The 27566-nt window shown below is 38.8% G+C and overlaps 2 protein-coding genes across 6 annotated transcripts in view; one reads left to right on the top strand and one right to left on the bottom strand.

Annotated features, from left to right (window-relative positions):
• Positions 1–27566, top strand: part of MAPK10 (mitogen-activated protein kinase 10) — a 719417-nt gene that overhangs the window by 203741 nt on the left and 488110 nt on the right. The gene's annotated exons all lie outside the window — the stretch shown is intronic.
• On the bottom strand, positions 14896–15396 carry LOC119530349 (UDP-N-acetylglucosamine transferase subunit ALG13 homolog). The gene has a single exon (XM_037831452.1). It carries the CDS (start codon positions 15394–15396, stop codon positions 14896–14898), a length of 501 nt encoding a protein of 166 aa, XP_037687380.1.

Raw genomic sequence — 27566 nt, 5'->3', positions numbered from 1 at the left:
AATATACCACAAATTATCCACTCTACACTTGATGGACATTTATGTTTTTCCAGTAGTGCTGTTATAAATAATGTTGCTATGAATATTCTTGAACATATATGAATTTCTATTGGGCATATCCTTAGAAACAGAATTGTGAGATCATAGGTTGTGTATTTGGTCAGTGTAAGAAGATATTATGAAACAATTTTCAAAATATTACACTTTCACCAGCAATGCATGAGCATTCCACCACTTCCTTTACAACATCATCATCAGTGATGGTAAAAGGACATACCAGGAAAGGAAAATTATAAGCTAATCTCTCTCATGAGCAAAGAAGCAAAATTTTAAACAAATTATTAGCAAACCGAACTAACGACCTAAAAGAGATAATACATCACAACCCAATTTAATTTACTCCAGTATTGTAAGGTGGGTTTAGCATTTGAAATATCAATTGATGTAATCCTCCCCAGTAACAGAATAAAAGAGAAAAATCATGTAATTTTCTAAATAGAAGCAAAAAAAGCATTTGATAAAATTCAATATCAATCCACAATGAAAAATGTCAGAAAACTGAATAGAAGTGAAACTTCCTTAATTCATTAAGAAAAATCCTGGGTCAAGGATCATTTGTAAAGGTGAAATATTAAAGCATTTTCCCTGACATCAGGAATAAGATAAGGAGATGCCCTTTATTTAATGTTTTATTTAATTGTTCTTATGTGAGGTCCTAGCCAGGAGAATAAGGCAAGAAAAAAATGGTGTATTGGCAAAGAAGAAATAAAACAGTAATGCACAGATGACATAGTTGAATATATATGAAACACAAAAGACTCTACAGATAAATTTTAGAATTAATAAGCAAATTTGGCTAGGGGGTTGGATACAAAGTCAGTTTGTGTGCTGGTTTGAAACTGTTATGGACCTCAGAAGAGCCGTTATCTTTTTTTTTTTTTTCAATTCATTTTGTTGAGATATATTCACATACCATGCAGTCATACAAAACAAATCGTACATTGATTGTTCGCAGTACCATTACATAGTTGTGCATTTATCCCCCAAATCGATCCCTGACACCTTCATTACCACACACACTAAAATAACAAGAATAATAATTAAAGTGAAAAAGGGCAATTAAAGTAAAAATGAACACTGGGTGCCTTTGTTTGTTTGTTTGTTTCCTTCCTCCATTTTTCTAATCATCCATCCATAAACTAGACAAAGGGGAGTGTGGTCCATACGGCTTTCCCAATCACATTGTCAACCCTCATAAGCTACATTTTTATACAATCATCTTCAAGATTCATGGGTTCTGGGTTGTAGTTTGATAATTTCCGGTATCTACCGCCAGCTACCTCAATTCATTAGAACCTAAAAAAGGGTTGTCTATATTGTGTGTAAGAGTGCCCACCAGAGTGACCTCTCGGCTCCTTCTGGAATCTCTCTGCCACTGAAGCTTGTTTCATTTCCTTTCACATCCCCCTTTTGGTCAAGAAGATGTTCTCCATCCCACGATGCTGGGTCTACATTCCTCCCCGGGAGTCATATTCCACGTTGCCAGGGAGATTCACTCCCCTGGGTGTCTGAACCACGTAGGGGGAGAGCAGTGATTTCACCTGCCAAGGTGGCTTAGTTAGAGAGAGAGGGCCACATCTGAGCAACAAAGAGGCATTCGGGAGGAGAGAGCCATTATCTTTTAATCCAATCTTGTTGGGTGGAACCTTTTGATTTAGTGTTTCCTTGGAGGCGTGACTCACCCAACTGTAGATGAGAACTTTGATTGAATTATTTCCATGGAGATATGACCCTGTCCATTTGGGTGGGTCTTAATGAGATCACTGGAGTCCTTAAGCTCACAGAAACATGAGCTCAGAGAAGCTGAAAGGGATATTTTGGAGAGAAAGCTTAAGCTGACACAGAGCCAGATGCTTGGAGACACTGGGAGATGCTGACAGAAAGGAATTTGAAGATGCTAAGCTAAGAGATGAATCACAGAGTTTGCTCCAGAGAAGCTAAGAGGGGACTCCCAGATGCTTAGAGAGAAACACCCTGGGAGAACAAGCAATGATGCACAGGAACTGAGAGAGAAAAGCTAAGAGGGGCAGAAGCCCAGAGATATTTTGTAGAAAGCCATTTTGCAGCACAACCTGGGAGCGAAGGATCAGCAGATGCCAGCCACGTGCCTTCCCAGCTGACAGAGGTGTTCTGGATGCCATTGGCCTTCCTTCAGTGAAGGTATCCTCTTATTGATGACTTGGTTTGGACACTTCTTTGGCCTTGGAACTGCAAATTTGTAACCTAATAAATCTCCTTTATAAGAGCCAATCCACTTCTGGTATTATGCATAATGGCAGCTTTAGCAAACCAGAACAGTTTGTAAAAATTGTTTCTAAGCAGCAGCAAAAAAACTGTTAGAAAATGAAAAGTTTAAAAAGATACAATTTAAAATAGCATCAGAAAAGGCTACATTGGTCTTACACTAAATGACTATAGACTGCTGCTTTTGGTGTCCCTTCTCAGTTTTGATAGTTTTCTCATCTCTTAGCTCAGTGGATTGTTAGCTCATTTCTGTTGCTATCACTAGCTTCCCTCTCAGTGCAACTCCTTCTAGGAATTTTCTGCTTTAAATGTGCTATGGTTGGAAAATCAATAAAAGACATAAAAGAGCATAAATTATCCCAATAAAACTGAAGGTTTTTGGTGCCCACACTTTGTGACTTTCATTTTGGCTACCCAGGAGTTACTCAGAGCCATTTACACTGATTTCCAGTGTCTCAATTTGCTCAGAATCACAAACTCCAGACAAGAGAGTTGTTATTCTGTATCTATATCTCTTGAGAACATAGAGGAGACTGATGAACATTCCCAACTCCCTGCTTGAACTTTTCTTGAACTTTCTTAAACTCTTCTATGAGATTATTTCATATTGAAAGGTAGAAAAAAAAGAAAGTTGGTTTCAGCTTCTCTATAGGAATTTTAAACAAAATATTGTGATTATCTTCCTTTAGACAAAAATGGATATAAATCTGATTAAGCTTGAGGTTATATATTGACTATGATATGATTTTTAAATTTAATTTTATTGAGATTGTTCACATACCATACAATTATCCAAAGATCCAAAGTGCACAATCAGTTGCCCATGGTACCATCATCATATAGCTGTGCATCCATCACAATTATTTTTTTTTCAATTTTTAGAACATTTTCACTACTCCAGAAAAGGAATAAAAGACAAAAATCCCCTTAAATCCTCCCATACCCCTAACCACCCCCCTCCATTATTGACTCATAGTTTGGTATGGTACATTTGTTACTGTTGATGAAAGAATGTTAAAATACTACTGACTGCAGTACATGGTTTGAAATAGGTATATTTTTTCCCTATGTATCCCTCTAGTATTAACTTCTAGTTATAGTGTCATACATTTGTTCTAGTTCATGAAAGAGATTTTTAATATTTATACAGTTAATCTCTGAGATTGTCCATCACAAGATTCACTGTTTTGTACATTCCCATCTTTGAGCCTCCAACTTTCCTTCTGGTGACATACGTGACTCAAAGCTCCCCCTTTCCAACATATTCACACACCATTCAGCACTATTAGTTATTCTCACAATACATGCTACCATCACCTCTGTTCATTTCCAAACACTTAAGTTCACCCTAGTTGAACATTCTGCTCATAATAAGCGACTGCTCCCCATTTTTAACCTTGTTCTATATCCTGGTATCTTATGTTTCATGTCTATGAGTTTACATATTATGATTAGTTCATATCAGTGAGACTATGCAATATTTGTCCTTATGTGTCTGACTTATTTCACTCAATGTTGTGCCCTCAAGATTTCTTCATCAATCCATTTTTTAAAAAAACTGTTTTGTTCACCCACCATACTTTCTGTCCTAAGTAAACAATCAATGGTTCCCTGTATAGTCATATATTTATGTATTCACCACCATCACCATATCTATACAAGGACATCTCCATTTCTTCCACAAAGAAAGAGGAAGAGTCAAAGAAGATAGAGACAAAAGAAAAAGAAAAAGAAAGAAAAAAACATGACAGTTAAAAAGCAACAAAAAGGAAGACAGAGTTAACCTAAAGTAGAATAAAAGAGTCAGACAACATTACCAATGCCAAGAGTCCCATACCCTTCACTTATTTCCCCCTCTTAAAGGCATTTTGCTTTGGTATATTGCCTTTGTTACATTAAAGGAAGCCCAATACAATGTTTTTATTAACTATAGTCTCTAGTTTGCACTGATTGTGGTTTTTTTTTTTTTTTTTTTTTTTTATTTCAGTCTTCTTTAATTTCTCTCAGCAATGTGAGTTTTCAGCATACTTACACATTTTTGATCAGATTTATCCCTAAGTATTTCATATTTTAAGCTATTGTAAATGGCATTTTTAATTTCAATTCCAGATTGTTCTTTACAAATATACATTCATGCAATCAATTTTTGTATATTGACCTGGTATCCTGCAACCTGGCTAAACTCACTGATTATTTCTAATAGCTTTTCTGTGGATTCCACCACATTTTCCAAAGATAGCCATGTTATCTGTGAGAAAAAAAGACCATTTTAGGTCTTCCTTTTCAATTTGGATGCCATTTATTTATTTATTTATTTAGTCATATTTTACTGGCATTCCAGTACAATGTTGAATAAAATAGGTAAGAATAGACATTCTTCTCTTATTCCTGATATTGGGGGAAAGCATTCAGTATTTCACCATTAAGCATTATGTTAGCTAAAGGTTTTTCATAGATGTCCTTTTTCGGGCTAAGGAAGTTCCCTGCTATTCCTACTTTGCTGAGAGTTTTTATCAGGAACACACGTTGGTTTTGTCAAATGCTTTTTCTGCCTCTATTGTGATGACCATATGGTTTTCTATTATTGTTTGTAAATGTGGTGAATTGCATAGATTGATTTACAAATGTTAAATCAATCATGCACTGGGGTGGGGTGAATCCTATGCAATAATGACCTATTATGTTGAAATTTCATTTAAGATTTTTGCATCTATGTTCATGAGGGATAGTGGTCTTAGTTTTCTTTTGCTGAACTAACATTGCCTGGTTTGGGTTTCAGGGTAATTCTGGCCTCATAAAATGAATTGGGAAGTATTCCCGCAATATTGATTTTCTGGAAGGATTTTATAGAATCGATATTATTACTTCCTTAAAAGTGTGGAGAATTACATCATGAGGCCATCTGAAGTTTTCTTCACAGGAAAGGTTGTAACTACAAATTTCATTTCGTCTATAAATATAGGGCCATTCTTTCTTTTTTTTTTTTTATTTTTTTTATTTTTATTTTTTTAATCATTTTATTGAGATATATTCACATACCACGCAGTCATACAAAACAAATCGTACTTTCGATTGTTTACAGTACCATTACATAGTTGTACATTCATCACCTAAATCAATCCCTGACACCTTCATTAGCACACACACAAAAATAACAAGAATAATAATTAGAGTGAAAAAGAGCAATTGAAGTAAAAAAGAACACTGGGTACCTTTGTCTGTTTGTTTCCTTCCTCTATTTTTCTACTCATCCATCCATAAACTAGACAAAGTGGAGTGTGGTCCTTATGGCTTTCCCAATCCCATTGTCACCCCTCATAAGCTACATTTTTATACATCTGTCTTCGAGATTCATGGGTTCTGGGTTGTAGTTTGATAGTTTCAAGTATCCACCACCAGCTACCCCAATTCTTTAGAACCTAAAAAGGGTTGTCTAAAGTGTGCGTAAGAGTGCCCACCGGAGTGACCTCTCGGCTCGTTTTGGAATCTCTCTGCCACTGAAGCTTATTTCATTTCCTTTCACATCCCCCTTTTGGTCAAGAAGATGTTCTCCATCCCACGATGCCGGGTCTACATTCCTCCCCGGGAGTCATATTCCACGTTGCCAGGGAGATTCACTTCCCTGGGTGTCTGATCCCACGTAGGGGGGAGGGCAGTGATTTCACCTTTCAAGTTGGCTTAGCCAGAGAGAGAGGGCCACATCTGAGCAACAAAGAGGCATTCAGGAGGAGACTCTTAGGCACAAATATAGGGAGGCCTAGCCTCTCCTTTGCAGCAACCGTCTTCCCAAGGGTAAAACTTATGGTAGAGGGCTCAACCCATCAAACCACCAGTCCCCTATGTCTGTGGTCATGTTAGCAACCATGGAGGTGGGTTAGGCGAATACCCCTGCACTCTCCACAGGCGCCTCAAGGGGGCACTACATCTTTTTTTTCCTTGTTTTTCTTTCTTTCTTTTTTTTTTTTTAACTTTCCCTTCTTTTTTAAATCAACTGTATGAAAAAAAAAGTTAAAAAGAAAACAAACATAACATACAATAAAAGAACATTTCAAAGAGACCATAACAAGGGAGTAAGAAAAAGACAACTAACCTAAGATATCTGCTTAACTTCCAACATGTTCCTACTTTAACCCAAGGAAGTTACATAATATAGCAACCTTTCTGTGAACTTGTTCCTACTATATCCATCAGAAACCAACAGACCACAGTCATTTCTGGGCATCCCCAGAACGTTAAAAAGCCCATCTGTTCTTCTTGGATTATTGTTCCCCCTTCCTTAATTACTCTCTACTGCTAGTTCCCCTACATTCTACATTATAAACCATTTGTTTTACATTTTTGAAAGTTCACATTAGTGGTAGCATATAATATTTCTCTTTTTGTGCCTGGCTTATTTCACTCAGCATTATGTCTTCAAGGTTCATCCATGTTGTCATATGTTTCACGAGATCGTTCCTTCTTACTGACGCGTAGTATTCCATCGTGTGTATATACCACATTTTATTTATCCACTCATCTGTTGAAGGACATTTGGGTTGTTTCCATCTCTTGCCAATTGTGAATAATGCTGCTATGAACATTGGCGTGCAGATATCTGTTCGTGTCACTGCTTTCCGATCTTCCGGGTATATACCGAGAAGTACAATTGCCGGATCGAATGGTAGCTCTATATCTAGTTTTCTAAGGAACTGCCAGACTGACTTCCAGAGTGGCTGAACCATTATACAGTCCCACCAACAGTGAGTAAGAGTTCCAATTTCTCCACATCCCCTCCAGCATTTGTAGTTTCCTGTTTGTTTAATGGCAGCCATTCTAACCGGTGTTAGATGGTATCTCATTGTGGTCTTAATTTGCATCTCTCTAATAGCTAGTGAAGCTGAACATTTTTTCATGTGTTTCTTGGCCATTTGTATTTCCTCTTCAGAGAACTGTCTTTTCATATCTTTTGCCCATTTTATAATTGGGCTGTCTGTACTATTGTCATTGAGTTGTAGGATTTCTTTGTATATGCAAGATATCAGTCTTTTGTCAGATACATGGTTTCCAAAAATTTTTTCCCATTGAGTTGGCTGCCTCTTTACCTTTTTGAGAAATTCCTTTGAGGTGCAGAAACTTCTAAGCTTGAGGAGTTCCCATTTATCTATTTTCTCTTTTGTTGCTTGTGCTTTGGTTGTAAAGTCTAGGAAGTGGCCGCCTAATACAAGGTCTTGAAGATGTTTTCCTACATTATCTTCTAGGAGTTTTATGGTACTTTCTTTTATATTGAGATCTTTGGTCCATTTTGAGTTAATTTTTGTGTAGGGGGTGAGGTAGGGGTCCTCTTTCATTCTTTTGGATATGGATATCCAACTCTCCCAGCCCCATTTGTTGAAAAGACCATTATGGTTCAGTTCAGTGACTTTGGGGGCCTTATCAAAGATCAGTCGGCCATAGATCTGAGGGTCTATCTCTGAATTCTCAATTCGATTCCATTGATCTATATGTCTATCTTTGTGCCAGTACCATGCTGTTTTGGCAACTGTGGCTTTATAATAAGCTTCAAAGTCAGGGAATGTAAGTCCTCCCACTTCGTTTTTCTTCTTTAGAGTGTCTTTTGCAATTCGAGGCATCTTCCCTTTCCAAATAAATTTGATAACTAGCTTTTCCAAGTCTGCAAAGTAGGTTGTTGGAATTTTGATTGGGATTGCATTGAATCTGTAGATGAGTTTGGGTAGAATTGACATCTTAATGACATTTAGCCTTCCTATCCATGAACATGGAATATTTTTCCATCTTTTAAGGTCCCCTTCTATTTCTTTTAGTAGAGTTATGTAGTTTTCTTTGTATAGGTCTTTTACATCTTCGGTTAAGTTGATTCCTAGGTACTTGATTTTTTTAGTTGCTATTGAAAATGGTATCTTTTTCTTGAGTGTCTCTTCAGTTTGTTCATTTCTAGCATATAGAAACATTACTGACTTATGTGCATTAATCTTGTATCCCGCTACTTTGCTAAATTTGTTTATTAGCTCTAGTAGCTGTATCGTCGATTTCTCAGGGTTTTCTAGATATAAGATCATATCGTCTGCAAACAATGACAGTTTTACTTCTTCTTTTCCAATTTGGATGCCTTTTATTTCTTTGTGTTGCCGGATTGCCCTGGCTAGCACTTCCAGCACAATGTTGAATAACAGTGGTGACAGCGGGCATCCTTGTCTTGTTCCTGATCTTAGAGGGAAGGCTTTCAGTCTCTCACCATTGAGTACTATGCTGGCTGTGGGTTTTTCATATATGCTCTTTATCATGTTGAGGAAGTTTCCTTCAATTCCTACCTTTTGAAGTGTTTTTATCAAAAAGGGATGTTGGATTTTGTCAAATGCTTTTTCAGCATCTATTGAGATGATCAATTGATTTTTCCCTTTCGAGTTTTTAATGTGTTGTAATACATTGATTGTTTTTCTTATGTTGAACCATCCTTGCATGCCTGGAATGAACCCCACTTGGTTATGGAGTATGATTTTTTTAATGTGTCTTTGGATTCGAATTGCAAGTATTTTGTTGAGGATTTTTGCATCTATATTCATTAGGGAGATTGGCCAGTAGTTTTCCTTTTTTGTAGCATCTTTGCCTGGTTTTGGTATTAGATTGATGTTAGCTTCATAAAATGAGTTAGGTAGTGTTCCCTTTTCTTCAATGTTTTGAAAGAGTTTGAGTAAGATTGGTGTCAGTTCTTTCTGGAAAGTTTGTTAGAATTCCCCTGTGAAGCCATCTGGCCCTGGGCATTTATTTGTGGGAAGATTTTTGATGACTGATTGGATCTCTTTGCTTGTGATGGGTTGGTTGAGGTCTTCTATTTCTTCTCTGGTCAGTCTAGGTTGTTCATATGTTTCCAGGAAATTGTCCATTTCTTCTACATTGTCCAGTTTATTGCCATACAGTTGTTCATAATATCCTCTTATAATTTTTTTAATTTCCTCAGGATCTGCAGTTATGTCACCTTTTTCATTCATTATTTTGTTTATATGGGTCTTCTCTCTTCTTGATTTTGTCAGTCTAGCTAGGGGCTTGTCAATCTTGTTGATCTTCTCAAAGAACCAACTTTTGGTGATATTTATCCTCTCTATTGTTTTTGTGTTCTCTATGTCATTTATTTCTGCTTTAATCCTTGTTATTTCTTTTCTTGTATTTGGTTTAAGATTGGTTTGCTGTTCATTTTCTATCTTCTTCAGTTGATCCATTAGTTCTTTGATTTTGGCTCTTTCTTCCTTTTTAATATATGCGTTTAGTGCTATAAATTTCCCCCTTAGCACTGCTTTTGCTGCATCCCATAGGTTTTGGTATGTTGTGTTGTCATTTTCGTTCGTCTCTATATATTTAGCAATTTCTCTTGCTATTTCTTCTTTAACCCACTGATTGTTTAGGAGTGTGTTGTTTAACCTCCAGATATTTGTGAATTTTCTAAGTCTCTGATGGTTATTGACTGCTAATTGTATTCCATTGTGGTCAGAGAATGTGCTTTGAATAATTTCAATCTTTTTAAATTTATTGAGGCTTGTTTTATGTCCCAGCATATGATCTATTCTGGAGAAAGTTCCGTGAGCACTAGAAAAGTATGTGTATCCTGGTGATTTGGGATGTAATGTCCTGTATATGTCTGTTAAATCTAATTCATTTATCAGATTGTTTAGGTTTTCAATTTCCTTATTGGTCTTCTGTCTGGTTGATCTATCTATAGGAGAGAGTGATGTGTTGAAGTCTCCCACAATTCTTGTGGAAACATCAATTGCTTCCTTTAGTTTTGCCAGTGTTTCTCTCATGTATTTTGTGGCACCTTGATTGGGTGCATAGACATTTACGATTGTTATTTCTTCTTGCTGAATTGCCCCTTTTATTAGTATGTAGTGGCCTTCTTTGTCTCTCAAAACATCCCTGCATTTGAAGTCTATTTTATCTGAGATTAATATTGCTACACCTGCTTTCTTTTTGCTGTAGCTTGCATGAAATATTTTTTTCCATCCTTTCACTTTCAGTTTCTTTGTGTCCCTATGTCTAAGATGAGTCTCTTGTATGCAACATATTGATGGTTCATTTTTTTTGATCCATTCTGCGAATCTATATCTTTTAATTGGGGAGTTTAATCCATTTACATTCAACGTTATAACCGTGAAGGCATTTCTTGAATCAGCCATCTTATCCTTTGGTTTATGTTTGCCATATTTTTCCCCTCTTTCTATTAATATCCTTTATTGTACCCATACCGAATCTCTTTAGTACTGAACCTTTCTCCAAGTCTCTCTGTCCTGTCTTTGTTTCTCTGTCTGTAGGGCTCCCTTTAGTATCTCCAGTAGGGCAGGTCTCTTGTTAGCAAATTCTCTCAGCATTTGTTTGTCTGTGAAAAATTTAAGCTCTCCCTCAAATTTGAAGGAGAGCTTGCTGGATAAAGTATTCTTGGCTGGAAATTTTTCTCACTCAGAATTTTAAATATATCGTGCCACTGCCTTCTTGCCTCCATGGTGGCTGCTGAGTAGTCACTACTTAGTCTTATGCTGTTTCCTTTGTATGTGGTGAATTGCTTTTCTCTTGCTGCTTTCAGAACTTGCTCCTTCTCTTCTGTGTTTGACAGTGTGATCAGTATATGTCTCGGAGTGGGTTTATTTGGATTTATTCTATTTGGAGTTCGCTGAGCATTTATGATTTGTGTATTCATGTTGTTTAGAAGATTTGGGAAGTTTTCCCCAACAATTTCTTTGAATACTCTTCCTAGACCTTTACCCTTTTCTTCCCCTTCTGGGACACCAATGAGTCTTATATTTGGACGTTTCATATTATCTATCATATCCCTGAGGTCCATTTCGATTTTTTCAATTTTTTTCCCCATTCTTTCTTTTATGCTTTCATTTTCCATTCTGTCATCTTCCAGGTCACTGATTTGTTGTTCAACTTCCTCTAGTCTTGTACTATGAGTGTCCAGAATCTTTTTAATTTGGTCAACAGTTTCTTTAATTTTCATAAGATCATCCATTTTTTTATTTAGTCTTGCAATGTCTTCTTTATGCTCTTCTAGAGTCTTCTTGATTTCCTTCATATCCCGTACTATGGTCTCATTGTTCATCTTTAGTTCTTTGAGTAGCTGCTCTAGGTGCTGTGTCTCTTCTGGTCTTTTGATTTGGGTGCTTGGGCTTGGGTTATCCATATCGTCTGGTTTTTTCATATGCTTTATAATTTTCTGTTGTTTTTGGCCTCGTGGCATTTGCTGAACTTGATAGGGTTCTTTTAGGGTTTGTAGACCTATTGAAGTCCTTATCTCTAATTTATCAGATCTATAGCTTCGTGGAGTACACTTTCTCTAACTAACCAGCAGGTGGCGTCCACGAGCCACCTGTTCTCCACAAGCCAGTTCTCCCCTGCTTAGCCTTTTTGGTGAGTGGGGGAGTGAGTCTTGTGGGGCCCAACTGGTGTACCAAGCTTGCGTGTGTAGTTGGTGTTGCCTGCCCTGTATGTGGGGCGTGTTTCTGGGCAGTCGGGGAGGGGGGGTGGCCCTAACAATCAAATCTCCCTGGTGATCCTAGAGTTTTAAAGCTGGTGCAATAGTCTAATCCTTCAGTTCAGTCCTTCCACAGTTTGTCTCTGCCACTGACCCACAAGTCCTTGGTATTGGCGTATGGCTCCTGAGACTTGCAAGTGGGCCCCTCTTCCAGGCTGTGCACCCCGGGTTCTCTGTTGAGGGATGACTGCTATGTCACAGGTGAGTGCTGTCCCCTCAGGGCAGTTCTGGGCTGCTGGGCTGTGTAGGGAGGCTCCCAGTCTGCTCAAATGATGGCTGAATGGGCTTTGTTAATTCACACTGCTCCACCTTCCCAACTCTGGGACAATCAGCTGAGGTTGCAGGGAAGGCTAATGTCCACCCCAGTTATGTGGTGTGTGCCTGTTATTTGAAGCCCTTCCGTCACACTGGGTTGTCTGGGGCAGCTCTGGGCTATGGGGCTGGCGATGGGCAGGAGTGTTTCCTGTCCACCAGGATGGTGGCTGTGAGCGGACACCCCCGTTTTCTTGGGAAGTTGTGTTGTTTAGTGAATTTTCTCAGCCACTGAATTATTGCCTTTTGTCTCAGAGCTCTCTTAGTTCTGCTCTTGACTTGACGTGCCCAAATTGAAAGTCTTTGAAGCTTTCTGTATTGGGCTTCTTAGAGTAATTGTTTTAGAAAAACAAAAAAGGATTAAAAAAAAAAAAAAAAGGGTCCTCCTCAGAGATCTAATGGGTTATTGAAATGCTAAGAGACAAAGCAACCAGGGCCATTAAGGAAAGGTCCACAGGGCAGAGAGATCGGCTTTTCTTCGGGATCTGCATATGCGCCTTAGGGCCTGAGCTCCGCCCTTCCCCTTTCTGTGTTCACCAGAACTCTAAAAATCCTCTGCTTTTATTCTGGAGTTTTTCGTGTTGTTTTTTTTTTTTTTTTCTATGCCTGTCTCCTCTCTGCTGGGCTGGCTGCTCACAGATTCTCTGGTGTCTGGTCTCTGTCTATCTATGGTTGGAGTCTGGATCAGTAGAATTAGTTTCCGATAAGAGCAGCCACTGCAGTTCTCCCTTCTCCTTCCTGGAGCTGACAGCCCCTCCTCCCACGGGACTGAGCCTGGCAGGGAGGTGCGCGGGTCCCCTGGCCGCAAAAACTTACAGATTTCGCTGATCTCAGCAGTTCGACATTTTCATGAGTGTTGTATGAAATATGCCCAAAGACAGATTGCTCTGTGGTGTCCAGTCCACGCAGTTCCTGGCTTTCTACCTACTTTCCTGGAGGAGTAACTAAAACATACAGCTCACCAGTCTTTCATCTTGCCCCGCCCTCCGGGCCATTCTTTTTTAAACATTTTTTAATAAGAGAAGTTGTAGGTTTACAGAAAAATCATGTAGAACATACAGTGTTCCCATATACCCTACCACTTATCATTAACACTTTGCACTAGTGTGGTACCTTTGTTACAATTCATGAAAGAATATAATAGTTGTACCATTCACTGTAATCCATGGTTCACATCAGGGTGTATTTCTTCTCATATGCCACCCTATTATTAACACTTTGCATTAGTGTGGTACATTTGTTATAATTCATCAAAGAACATTATTGTAATTGTACTATTAACTATAGTGCATTGTTTACAATAGGTTTCACTATGTTGTAGTCTTACGTTTTATCTTCTAATTTTTTACTCTAGTAACATATATATGACCTAAAATTTCCCTGTTTAACCACATTCACATATATAATTCAGTGCTGTTAATTACACTAAAAATGTCGTGCTACCATAACCACCATCCATTTCCAAAACTTTATAATCAACTCAAATAGAGATTCTGTACAACTTAAGCATTAACACCCCATTCCTTACCCCCAACCCAGTCCCTAGTAACCTACATTCTAGAATCTAACTTCATGAGTGTACTTATTCTAACAATTTCATAACAGTGAGATTACAAAATATTTGTCCTTTTGTGTCTGACTTATTTCATACAACATAATGTCTTTAAGGTTCATCCCTGTTGTCACATGAATCAAAACTTCATTTCTTTTAAATGCTGAATAAAAGTCCCTTCTATATACCATATTTTTTAAATACATTCACTGAATGATGAACACTTGGGTTTCTTCCATCTTTCGGCAATTGTGAATAGTGCCACTGTGAAAACCAGTGTGTAAAAATCTGTTCGAGTCTCTGCTTTCAATTCTTTGGGGTATACATTTACTAGAGGGATTGTATAGGGCTATTCTTCATGAATGGTTTATGGATGTTTATCTCTTTCAATTAACTTACTGGTATAAAGTTGTTCATAACATCCAGATTTACATTTGGAGACTTTTTTTTTTTTCTGTCTGAAGGGCTTCCTTTAACATTTCCTCTAGTGCAGTTCTGCTGGGGATATAATTTTTCAGCTTCTGTATGTCTGATAATGCCTTTCTGTTTTGCTTTTTTTATAGAAGTCTTTTTTAATTTATTCTTTTCAAACCAGTAAAGTTTTGACATTGGAGGAGATTATTTTGTCACTTTCTATTTATAGTTTAGAGAAAAAAGTTAGCACAGCCATTCTCCTCTGTTCTTCAGGATGAAAGTAGTTTGACTAGGTACAATACATCAACTGACTTCATAGTTAACCTTTTTAAGGCAATGATTGAGCATTTTCTTTCACAGAGCACAATCTATCATTTTTGTTTGCCTCCCCTCCCCCGACTGTGAAGTTATAGGTGCTGACACTCATTCATTTTATATTCTAAGGAACATCAAACTAACTACATTTATAGTTCTTATCAAGAACTTTTTCTTAAAAAGTTTTCAAATTTAACTGACTTTTTCATGATTCCAAAACTATTTGGGATTCTAGGATAAAACCTGTGAATGCTCACTATACTTCTCTTTTACTGAAATATGAAGATTAAGGAAAATCAAGGTTTACTAAATTGCAGTTAGGATTGGGACCCAAATGCAAATGTCCACACCATAAAATTTTCTATGCCTTCTATGGATATAGGAATTTTATTAATTTATATCATTCTGCAAATATATATACTTGATTTAATCACATTGTATAAGTTGGATGTGGGGGTATTTTTAAATTGTTGAGAGTTTAGCATTTATTTTTGTAATCCAACAACTCCAAAAATGCAGAAAATTTTTCTGGCTGGCCAGGAGGAAAACTTTTCAGGGTTGAGAAGTCCATTGACTTTAACAGCCCAGGAAGCGTATGGCAGGTGCAATAGAAAAGATGCCCCTCTTTGTGTAACTGCTTTGCCAATTCCAGCTGATGATTGTTCATCAACTTTTCATTTATAACCACGACAAGTGGCTTTCCTTTTTCCAGAATCTCCAAACAACTTCCTGCACCTGCATGACTAATAACAAGATCTGCTTTCTGAAGGTCTTCTTTTAATGAATTCTTGTACCTGTAAACATCCAGAGTAAATGATTCAGTACTGAATGGTTCAGGTACCACCGTTGCTCTACCAATTTGTAGGATAAGTTGGTTGTAACCAAGGCTCTTGATGATTTGGAGACTATCACGTGCCGACACACATGTAATGAGGTCGTCGAAGCTGGTGGTCCCCACAGTAACAAATAGGCACTTCATCATGAGGGTTCTACAACTCCGAGTAGCAAGGGTGGGATCTCTCCTCTGTTTCTGAAAGATGTTTTCTCTAAATATAGAATTCTAGATTGATTTTTTTTTCAGTATTTTAGAGATGTTGCCCCACCATCTTCTTGCTTCCACTGTATCCTTGAGAAATCTGCTATTGTCCATATATTTGTTCCTCTGTACTTAACCTGTCTTCTTACTCTGGATTCTTTTGAGATTTTTCCCTTTATCACTGAGTTTGAGAAACTTGATTATGATGTGCTTTAGGGACATTTACTTTACTTGCTTGGAGTTTGTTGAGCTTCTTGGATCTGATGTCTAGTGTCTTGAAAATCACTGTTTAATATATTTATCCATCTTTTGGTTGTTTCATGTGAAATGAATAATCCAGTGTCTGTTACTCTATTATGGCCAGAAGCAGAAGTCTCAGCAAACTATTTTTTACTGTAAAATGGATGTAACAGACCTCCACCTGCCTTGTGGTACTGCTCTGAATATTTAATAAAATTAATAATGTATCAGGTACATAATTGCTCAATAAAATAGCTGCAAGTATATTAAGCTTATGTAAGTCAATTTTGTCCTGGTTTACATGCTTTCTGACTTTAAGGGTGACAACAAGAATGACTCCTGGATCTTTGCCCTGGCAGTCCTCCTGAGCAGCGCTTTCGTGTACAACAGCACGGGAACCATCAACCAGCAGGCCATGGACCAACTGCAGTATCCTTTTGTGGCTCAGAGCAGCCCAAAAAGAGAGGGGATGCCCGCAGTCTCTTCCACAATCCAAGCCGTGAGTCCAGACCGGAGTCAGTATGGCCAGTGTCCCCCCAGTCTCCAAATCACGTTCAACCAGGACCCCAAGGCCAGGCCGGACTCGAGCCCCGGGACTCGAGATTGTCGCTCGAGCTAGGTGAGTGGAGGCGCGGCCTGCCGACTCACGTTGGAGCAGCCGCTGCACTCGCGACGTCCCACCTCGAGCTGCACTGATTGTGTTTTTTTCCCCAATACCACCCTATTTTTAACACCTCGCAAGGTTGACATTCATTTGTTCTCCCTCATGTAAAAACATACTTGTACGTTTTATCACAATTGTTGAGCACTCTAGGTTTCACTGAGTTATAAGTCCCAGTCTTTGTCTTTCCTCTTTCCTTCTTGTGTCCCACATGCTCCTAACCTTCCTCTTTCAACCATACTCACAGTCATCTTTGTTCAGTGTACTTACATTGCTGAGCTACTATCACCCAAAATTGTGTTCCAAACCTCTCACTCCTGTCTTTTCCTCTCTCTGTACTGCTCCTTTTAGTGTTTCCTGTAGAGCAGGTATCTTGTTCACAAACTCTCTCATTGTCTGTTTGTCAGAGAATATTTTAAACTCTCCCTCATATTTAAAGGACAGTTTTGCCGGATATAGGATTCTTGGTTGGTGGTTTTTCTCTTTCAGTATCTTAAATATATCACACCACTTCCTTCTTGCTTCCATGGTTTCTGTTGAGAAATCCACACACAGTCTTATCAAGCTTTCTTTGTATGTGATGGATCACTTTTCTCTTGCTGCTTTCAGGATTCTCTCTTTGTCTTTGATATTTGATAATCTGATTATTAAGTGTCTTGGCATAGACCTATTCAGATCTATTCTGTTTGGGGTACGCTGTGCTTCTTGGACCTGTAATTTTATGTCTTTCATAAGAGATGGGAAATTTTTATTGATTATTTCCTCTATTATTGCTTCTGCCCCCTTTCCCTTCTCCTTCTGGGATACCCATGACATGTACACTCATGCGCTTCCTGTTCTCATTCAATTCCCTGAGACGTTGCTCATATTTTTCCATTCTTTTCCCTATCTGTTCTTTTGTGTGTAGGATTTCAGGAGTCTTGTTTTCCAGTTCCTGAGTGTTTTCTTCTGCCTCTTGAGATCTGCTGTTGTATGTTTCCATTGTGTTTTTCATCTCTTGTGCTGTGCCTTTCATTTCCATAGATTTTGCCAGTTGTTTTTTCTAACTTTCCACTTCTATCTTATGTTTGCCCAGTGTTTTCTTTATAGCCTTCATCTCTTTGATATATCTTCCCTGAACTCCTTGATTTGGTTTTTATTTGATTTAGCACATTTCTTTGAAAATCTTTAATAGATTGTTACATTAAAGTGAAACAATATCTCAACTGTATCTTGATTGAGTTGTAAGTTTGTTCCTTTGACTGGGCCATATCTTCATTTTTTTCTAGAGTAGATTATAGTTTTCTGTTGTCTAGGCAACTGGTTTCCTTGGTTACCTCAGTCAGATTTTCCCATATTGTAACAGGTTCAGGTCTCAGAATGGGTTTATATTTAGAGTATATCTTAGAAGAATGACAGACTTTTCTGTGAAGTCTCCAGTCACTGTGCTTTTATTAACCTGCCCAGCAGGTGGCACCTGTCAGCCTGTCACTCCTGACTGGTGTAAGGAGATATGGCCCCCTCAGTTTCTGTTTTGGCTGTTTTCCCCCAGGCTCTGGGGTCTGGTTCTGAAGGGAAACCTGGGCCCCACCTCCCTTCCTCTAATGGAAGATACACACCCTAGGGAGTTATCATCTGCATTTGAATTGTCTCTCTGTTTCTGTTATCTCCACCCCTGTCTGGGTCAGAGTGCTGCAAACTGAAAATGGCTGCGGCTTCTCCTCTGAGCCCCTCAGGTTGAGAGAGAGAAAGAGGGATAGAAAGCTCCCTTTTGGAACCAGTACACAGCCCACCAGTTTCACTCGTTGGCCAGATGAGTCTTCTGGTTCTTTAAGTCAGTCATCACTAAAAGCCCCTGTCTGCTTGTTGGGGGTTTGTAGCTTGTGTTCAGCAGTCCACATTGGTTAATTAAAACTCCAATTGGAGCTCGTTTGAACTATATTCACTTACTGGGAGATTGCTGCTCTCTACCACAGTGAGGTTTTGCAGCTCAGCCTGCCATGGGGTGAGGGTCTCTTGGCATGGGCCCACAGCTTTTACTTATAGATTTTATGCTACGATCTCAGGCATTCCTCCCAATCCATGTTGGTGCATAATGTGTGGACAGTCACAGTTGTCCCCCAGCAGTTATTCCAAATGATTTACTAGTTGTTCCTGGTTGTTCATTAGTTGTCCCAGGGGACTAACTAAATTCTACTCCTCTCTATGCTGCCATCTTGCCCCCTCCTCTATGATATGATTTTTAAATGCACAATGACTTTAAGATATGTTGCAGTAGATAGTCTTGGATTTAAGGAGATTTTGATATATCTAATATTAGTTGAATTTGACTTATTCCAATTGGTAAGATTACAACCAAGTAAATATGATTATTTAGCTATGCCAATAAATCATCAGAACTCCACTCCAAAAAGTGGGTTTTGGAAGAATGCAATCTAATGAGTGTTGTCTTTGTTAATGTAGCAGCTGGAGCAAGAGGGACTAGTGAAGATCTAGCCTTTATGTTTGATCTAGGGACTGAGAATCTTTTATCACTCTCACCAAGGGATACCAAAAAGATAGCTCATTCTTTGGTGTTATAGCTTGGTCTGCCCTCCAGCTGCACAGATGAGGGTTTCTTTAAGTAATGCCAAGAAAATCTCATTACTTTTATCCTTGTTCCAGTTTGCTAATGCTGCCATTATGCAAAATACCAGAAGTGGATTGGCTTTTATAAGGGGATTCTATTTGGCTACATAGTTACAGTCCTAAGGCCATAAAAATGTCCAAACTGAGGCATCAACGATAGACACATGGCTGGTGTCTGCTCCAGGGTTCTGGTTTCAAAATGGCTTTTTCTCAGGATGTTTCTCTCTAAGCCTCTGGGAGTGTTCTCTTAGTTTCTCCCAGGCAAACACTGGGCTAGAAAAAGTCTGCTTTCAATGGCCAACTCCAAAATGTCTCTCTCAGCTGCAGCTCTTGGGGTATTTTGTCCTCTCATAGCTTCTCCAGAGCAAACTCCAGGTTAGTATCTCCAAAGTAGTCAGCTCCCAAGCATCTCTCTGAAGGTCTCTCTCAGCTGCAGCACTGAACTCCTTCTGCCTGAGCTCTCATAGGGCTCCAGTGATTTAATTAAGACCTAAACTGAATGGGAGTGGTAACACCTGCATGGAAATAATCTAATCAAAGGTTATTACCTATAGATGGGTGAGTCACATCTCCATGAAAACATTCAATCAAGAGGTCACACCCTAATCGGAAAGATTAATAAATCTGCCTCCACAATATTGCATTAAAGAATATGGCTTTTGGGGGAACATAATATATCCAAACCAGCACACCCTGAAATATCAGCACTCTCTCTAATACTAGTGACAGGGACCTCTTTGCTATCATTCTAGTGACTGATTCAACTCTAGAATCCTATCCTTATAGTCTGCTTCCTAGGACCATTCCTCGTTTCTGAGGAGTCCAGCTCCTGGCCAAAATTCTATGGGTGAACTTTAAGGTCTACCTTAGGCAATTATAAAGGCTTTTCCAGGCAGGTTTCATGGGGGAAAGTTGCCCTCCCCACACCAGACTTGGAGCACAGGCAGTGCATTGCAATCTCTGAAGGGTGCTGCAGCATGAACACAACTGACTGGCCAAGCTCTTAAGCAGATCTGCATCTCTACTCCAGGTGCCTCTACTGAGACCTCCATATGGGAGAGGTGTGTCCTTGAAGACACATTTCTCCACTCTGACTCAGTACTCAGTGCTTTTTACACTGCTAACCTTACCCCTTCTCTAATCCCCTGCCCTTGGGCCCATAAAAGGACAGGCATCTTTTCTTTGGGGCTTTCTCTGTGGTGAGATTATCCCCACATCTGCACTGATATACCTGACTTTTGCCTGGTGCTGTTCCATGCAGAAAAATTGAACATTGAGGAAGCCAGCATTCTCTCCTGTTTAGCCTCTTGATTATACTGTCACAGTAAGTAATTAAGGGTTTGACTCTTACTTTCATTCTGGCTTGTTGTGTAAAGCAACTATTCTAACACCTGGTAGCTCAGCTGTCACCTGCTTAGCTTAGCTCTTGATAGTATCAACTGTCTTTGGTTGAGTTCTCCAGAAGCAGAACTGAAGGTGAGATTTTTTTTTTCAAGGACTTTATTGAGGAAATGCTCTAAGATAAGCTGACAGAAGGAAGTAGGATATAGAAGGAGACAAAAACTATGCAAGGATATGAACTCAGCTAATATTCTCCTATGTTACTTTTATGAGCTTTATTGCTTTTCCTCTTACATTTAGATCTACAATCAAAAGGGAATTAAATATTTGTGTATTGTATGAGGTAGTTGTGGTGGCTTAGAGCTATGTACCCCAGAAAAACATATTCTTAAACTTCATCCATTCCTGGGGTGTGACCCCTTGTAAATAGGGGCTTTCAATAAGATTACTTCAGTTAAGCTGTGACACAACTGAATCAGTAGGGGTCTTAATCCTATTACTTCAAGGGAAGGCCACACACAGAGAGAGAAGCCAGAGGGAGCAGCCAGAGCTGAAAGTCAGTGGAACCTGGAAGAGAAGATAGAAGCCAGGAGTGGCCACCATGTGCATTGATTGCTATGTGACAGAAAAGTCAAGGACCAAGTATCACAGAAGCCAGCCCCAGGACACTACAGTCTTTTGGGAAAAAGCAATGCCTTGATGACACCTTGATTCTGGTCCTAGTCTCAAAACCATGAGCCAATAAATTCCCATTGCTTAAGCCAATGCATTGTATGGTATTTGCTTTAGCAATGGAAACTAAAACAGTAGTTGTCAAGATTCATTGTTTTAACATATGGATATCCAACTGATATAAAAAAGATCACTGTTCTCCCTGTGCTCTTTGGGAAGCCTTTATCATAAATTAGATGTAGAAATATACATGAGTTGGTTACTAGGATTTTTGCTAGGGCTGCTGTAGCAAAACACTAACTAAATGGCTTAAAACAACAAAAATCGGTGATGATAGTGCAACATTGTGAATGTATTTAACAGCACGAAAATATATATATTTGTGGTTAAAAGGGGAAATATTGGGTGATATATATGTTGCTGGAATAAAAACTGAAAAAAAAAATCCATAGGACTGTAAATCACAAATAGTGACTCCTAATGTAAACCATGGACTATGGTAATAATACATTTATAAAAATATTCTTTCATCAACTGCAACAAATGTACCACACTAATGCAAGATGTTAATAATAGGGTGGTATAAGGGAATTCTGTATTTTATGCTTATTTTTCTGTATTCCTACAAGTTCTCTAATAAAAAAATTGTCTCAATCTGGAGGCTAGAAGTCTGAAATCAAAATGTCAGCAGTGCCATGCTCCATCTGAAACCTGTGGGGTGAATTCTTACTTCCTATTCTAGCTTCTGGTGTTTTCCAGCTATCCTTGGCATATCTTGGCTTGTAGAGGCCTTGTCTGTCTTCATATGGCCTTCTCCCAGGTGTCTGTCTGAGTCTATCTCTGTCTGTATCCAAATTTCCTCGTCTTATACAGATACCATTCATATTGGATTAGTCCCACCTTAATCCAGTTTGGCCTCTTCTTAACCAATCACATCTTCAAAGACCCTATTTCCAAATGAGGCCACACTCAAGGGACTGGAGGTTAGGACTTGAACTTGTCTTTTTTTGAGGGGAAACAATTCAACCCATAACATTCTGTTTAAACATAAGTATAAAAGCATTTTTTTTCTCATTTTAAAATCTCTTTAAAATAAATTATTTAGGACTTTCTAAAATTCCTTTCAGTAATGCTCTGCAATTTTCAGAGTAGAGGTTTTCAGAGTACCTTTATCTTTAGGTTTCTGAATTCTGCTTCCGGCCTTGATGAAGTAAGTGGGACCCAATTTACCCTTCAGCCTTAAAAACAAGAAAATCAGACAGTTATATATGAAGCAATGGGTTTCAGACACTGAATGGCAGGTAACACATGACTCTGATCACTGGAAGATCAGCAAGGCCTACAATAGCTCCAGCTAACTGCTTGAAGTTAGTTTCCAGGCCAGAATGCAGGGAGAGTAAACACAAACAAAGCCTAGAAGTTTCAGTGAATTGAGGGGACAGAGATCGAAATTTAGGGAGGCTAAAGTGGTTAGAATTTTAGGGGAAGAATACAGGAGAATGAGAGCTGCACACCTACATACAAACACACAAACACACGCAAAGAAAGAGAGTGAGCGAGCACAAGTGCTCTGAAGATTTGTAAGGGACCTGCTTATCCTTTGCCTAGGTATCATGTAGAATACTCAGAGCCCTCTGTAGTGGAGTTATATCAGCTCTAAATTAAAGACTGCTCTGGACTTCTCATAAAAAAAAATTAAAAACTTCATAAGGCTCAACCTCATTTAAAAAACTTTTACCTGCATGCCAGAAAAAGTTCCAACATTAAAGGCATACAACAAAATCTAGCACTCAATAATGTAAAATGCATTTTATCTAGCATCTAGCAAAAATTACTAGGCACGCAAAGAAACAAGACAATATGAGCTATTACCAGGAAAATATCCATCAATACAGACTAAGAGATGAAAAAGATGATGGAATTATCAAACAAGGATGCCAAAACAGCTATTATAAATAAGCTCCATACATTCAAGAAGGTAGAAAAAAATGTGAATACTACAAAGACATAGAAGATACAAAAAAAGATCCAAACAAAACCTTTAAAGATGAAAAATACAGTATCTGAAATAATAATAATAATAAAAAACACTGGTAGGATTAAAAGTATATTAGACACAGTGGGAGAAAAAAAATCAATGACTTTGAATACATAGCAATTACCCAAGATGAGGTGAGAAAGAAAAAGTGTGTTCATGAACTGTGGACATCACATGGTCTAATATATATGGAATTGGAATTCTAGAACGGATAGAGATGGGTGGTGAGAATAAACATTTGAAGAAATAATGGTGGACATTTCCCAAATTTAAACAAAACTATAAAGTCATATATTTAAAAGTTCAAGAAATCTCAAGTGAAACAAACATTGTAAAATAACCCCCATACAATGGCACATCATAATGAAATTGCTGAAAACCTGTGATAAAGAGAAAAATCTTAAAAACAACCAGAAGTGGAGAGAGGGAAGATGGTGGCATAGAGAGGAGTGGAAACTAAGTAGTCCCCCTGGAACAACTGAAAAAAACCAGAAACAACTAATGAATGATCCAGAATAACTGCAGGGCTGGGGTGGGGGCAAATGAAACAGCCCACTCATCATACACCAACCTGAATTGGGAGGAATGCCCGAGATCACAGCATAAAATCTGTAAGTAAAACCTGCAGATCCAAGTTGTGAGACCCCCTCCCCCACAGCCCGAGCTACGAAACCTCGTGGTGCCAGAGAGAAGCTTTCTCCCAGCAAGTGAATATAGCTCAGCTGAGTTCCAACTGGGGTTTTAAGTAGCGAGTGTGAACTGCTCACTACAGGTACGAATCCCCAAAAAACAGACAGAGGCTTTGGGTGACGACTGACCTTGGAGAGCCGGAGGGTCACCTTGGACTAGGTCTGAAGGGGACTGTCTGTTTCTTTTTTGGCTCAGTGGAGAAAGCCCCAGCCATTTTCAGTTCCCAGTGCTGTGACTCAGAGAAGGGTGGAGATAGCACAAGCAGAGAGAGACCATTTAAATGCTAATGACCTCCCCCTAGAGGGTCTATCTTCTCTAAGAGGAAAGGGGTGAGGCCCTTTCCATTCAGAACCAGACCCCAGAGCCTGGGGGGAACATTGCCATACCTCCTCACACCAGTCAAGAATTATAAGCTAAAACGGAGAAAAAAAATGCACGACTTACAGCTATCTCCCTGGTGGGTGGGGCCACTCCTGTCTGGGGCCGAAGCCAAGAAATCCAGTGTGACAGGGAGTCTTTCCCGCAGCACTGCTCACATGCCACAATATCGGCCATGGACAGTGGCCTTGAAAACATCCATGGCTGATTGTCCCAGAGCTGGGAGGGTGGAGCTGTGTGTAAGGGGGAAGATAATGTGTCCCATTCAACCATCTTCGAAGTGGGCTGGGAATGCCCCTGCACAGCCCGGTGTCCCAGGGCTTCCCTGGAGGCCGGTGCACATTTGTGACGTGGCATGGCCCTCCCTCCCTCCCTCAGCAGAGGTCCTGGAAGAGCACAGCAGGGAAGGGGGAACCACTCAGAAATCCCAGGGAACCTATGCCAATACCAAGGACTTTTGGGTCAGCGGCAGAGAACAGCCTTAAATCTCCAGGAACACCTGGGAGGTTTGATTATTAAAGCTGCCCTTCCTCCCTAACCGCTCAGATGCATACCCCTCATTCAGGGCGGGCAGCCCTGACAGCACACCCAAATTAAGTGCACCGAGTGGACCCCATGGGGGTCAGATCCCCACACACCACAAAGACAGGGTTGGGGAGAGCTGACTTGAGGGGAATTGGTGACTCACAGAAGCCATCTGTTGGTTAGTTAGAGAAAGTGTATGCTACCAAGCTGTAGATATGACAAATTAGAGATTAGTCTTTGAATAGTCCTACATATCCTAAAAGAACCCTATCAAGTAAAGCAAATGCCAAGAGGCCAAAAACAACAGAAAATCTTAAAGCTTATGATAAAACCAGATGATATGGAGAACCCAAACCTAAACACCCAAATCAAAAGATCAGAAGACACACAGTACTTGGTGCAATTAATGAAAGAACTACAGACAGGCAATGAGAGCATGGCACAGGATATAAAGGACATGAAGAAAAGCATGGCACAGGATGTAAAAGACATAAAGAAGACCCTAGAAGACCATAAAGAAGATATTGCAAGAGTAAATAAAAAAATAGAAGATCTTATGGAAATTAAAGAAACTGTAGGCCAAATTAAAAAGGCTCTGGATACTCATAATACAAGATTAGAGGAAGCTGAACAACAACTCAGCCTCCTCGAGGACCACAGAACAGAAAATGAAAGAACAAAAGAAAGAATGGGGAAAAATCGAAAAAATAGAAATGGATCTCAGGGATATGATAGATAAAATAAAACGTCCAAATTTAAGACTCATTGGTGTCCCAGAGGGGAAGAGAAGGGTAAAGGTCTAGAAAGAGTATTCAAAGAAATTGTTGGGTAAAACTTCGAAAACCTTCTACACAATATGAATACACAAAGCATAAATGCCCAGCGAACTCCAAATAGAATAAATCCAAATAAACCCACTCTGAGACATATTCTGATCAGACTCTCAAATACTGAAGAAAAGGAGCAAGTTCTGAAAGCAGCAAGAGAAAAGCAATTCACCACATACAAAGGAAACAACATAAGACTAAGTAGTGACTACTCAGCGGCCACCATGGAAGCAAGAAGGCAGTGGCATGACATATTTAAAATTCTGAGAGAGAAAAGTTTCCAACCAAGAATACTTTATCCAGCAAAGCTCTCCTTCAAATTTGAGAGAGAGCTTAAATTTTTCACAGACAAACAAATGCTGAGAGATTTTGCTAATAAAAGACCTGCCCTACTTCAGATACTAAAGGGAGCCCTACTGACAGAGAAACAAAGAAAGGAGAGAGAGATATAGAGAATTTTAACAGACATATATAGAATATTACATCCCAGGTCACTGGGACACACATTCTTCTCTAGTGATCACGGATCTTTCTCCAGAATGGACCATATGCTGGGACATAAAAACAAGCCTCAATAAAAAAAAAAAAAATGAATTTGTTCAAAGCACATTCTCTGACCACAATGGAATACAAATAGAAGTCAAAAACCGTCAGAGACTTGGAGAATTCACAAACACCTGGAGGATAAAAATGAGGGGGAGATAAAAACATTCCCGGATAATCAAAAGCTGAGGGACTTCATCACCAGTAATCAGTCTTATAAGAAATGCTAAGAAGAGTTGAGCAGGCTGAAAGGGACACTAAGCAATTGACTGAAACTACATGAAGAAATTAAGATTTCCATTAAAGATCACATGGTAAATATAAATACCAATACTACTGTATTTTTGATTTATAGCTCCACTATTTACTTCCTACAGGATCTAAAATACATAAACTGTAATGATAAATCAGTGGTTTTGGACTCAATGTAAAATAGGTAATTTTTGACAAGTACTACATAAAGGTGGGGGAATGAGGGAGTATAGGAACATAGTTTATGTGTCATATTGAAGTTAAGTTGGTATCAAAGAAAAACAAGATTATTATAGATTTAAGATGTTAAATTTAAGCCCCACAGAAAACACAAAGAAAGTATCAGAGAATATGACCATAGAGATAAAAAGTAGAGTAGGGGTTCTGAGAAATGGGGGAAGGGTCAATGGGGAGTTAAGAAATGAGTGTAGGGTTTCTGTTTAGGGTGAAGGGAAACTTCTAGAAATGGATAGTGGGAAGGTGATAGCATTGCAACATTCTAAATGTGATTAATCCCATTAATGGAATGCTAGGGAGGGGGTGGAATGGGAATATTTAGGCTATATATATGTTTCCACAATTGAAAAAAAAAAAAAAAAAGACAGTCTAAATAGATGACAATTAAATACCAAGGATGATCCTGGATGGGTTCTGAGGATGGAGAAGAGGAGGCTCAAAGGGACACAGATGGGACACAAGGAAAAAAAAAAGGAAATACAGAATGTAAGCTTTGTATCAATGTTGAATTTCTTGAACTTCTTACCTGAGCTTAATGAGATTGCATAAAAGAATGTTCTTGTCCATGGGAAAGGTATATGTGAATTATATTGTTTGTTCAAAGATATGTGCAGCTTGCGCTCATATGTTCAGAGGACAGAGCAATAGATGATGGATGATAGGGAGGGAGGGAGGAAGAGAAGGAGGAAAAGAAAGAAATGGTGGTGTGACAGGATGTTAAAGGTGGTGGATCAGCGTATCGGGTGAGGGGTTCGGGGTATGGTGGAGTTCTATGTATGGGGTTTGTACTGTTTTTGCAACTATTCCTGTAAGATTGAATTTATTTCAAAATAAAATTTATTAAATTAAAAAAAAAAAAAAACCAGAGGTAAAAAACATATTATTTATACAAGAACAAAAATAAGAATGACAGCCTGCTTTTCATAGATTATGCAAGCCAGAAGATAATGGAGGCAGCATTGTTAATGTAATTAAAGATAAAAGTCTGTCAAACCTAGAATTCTATTGATATCTTTCAAAGTGATGGTGAAATAAAGCCTTTTGCAGAAAAAAAATAATCCTAGAGAATTCATTGTAGCTGACCTTCAGAAGTGGTAAAGGG

This window comes from Choloepus didactylus, chromosome 3, assembly GCF_015220235.1.
Source record: "Choloepus didactylus isolate mChoDid1 chromosome 3, mChoDid1.pri, whole genome shotgun sequence".
In the NCBI taxonomy this organism is placed as follows: Eukaryota; Metazoa; Chordata; class Mammalia; order Pilosa; family Megalonychidae; genus Choloepus; species Choloepus didactylus.
Note: the sequence above shows the minus strand (reverse complement) of the source record. Positions and strands in the feature narration are given on the sequence as shown.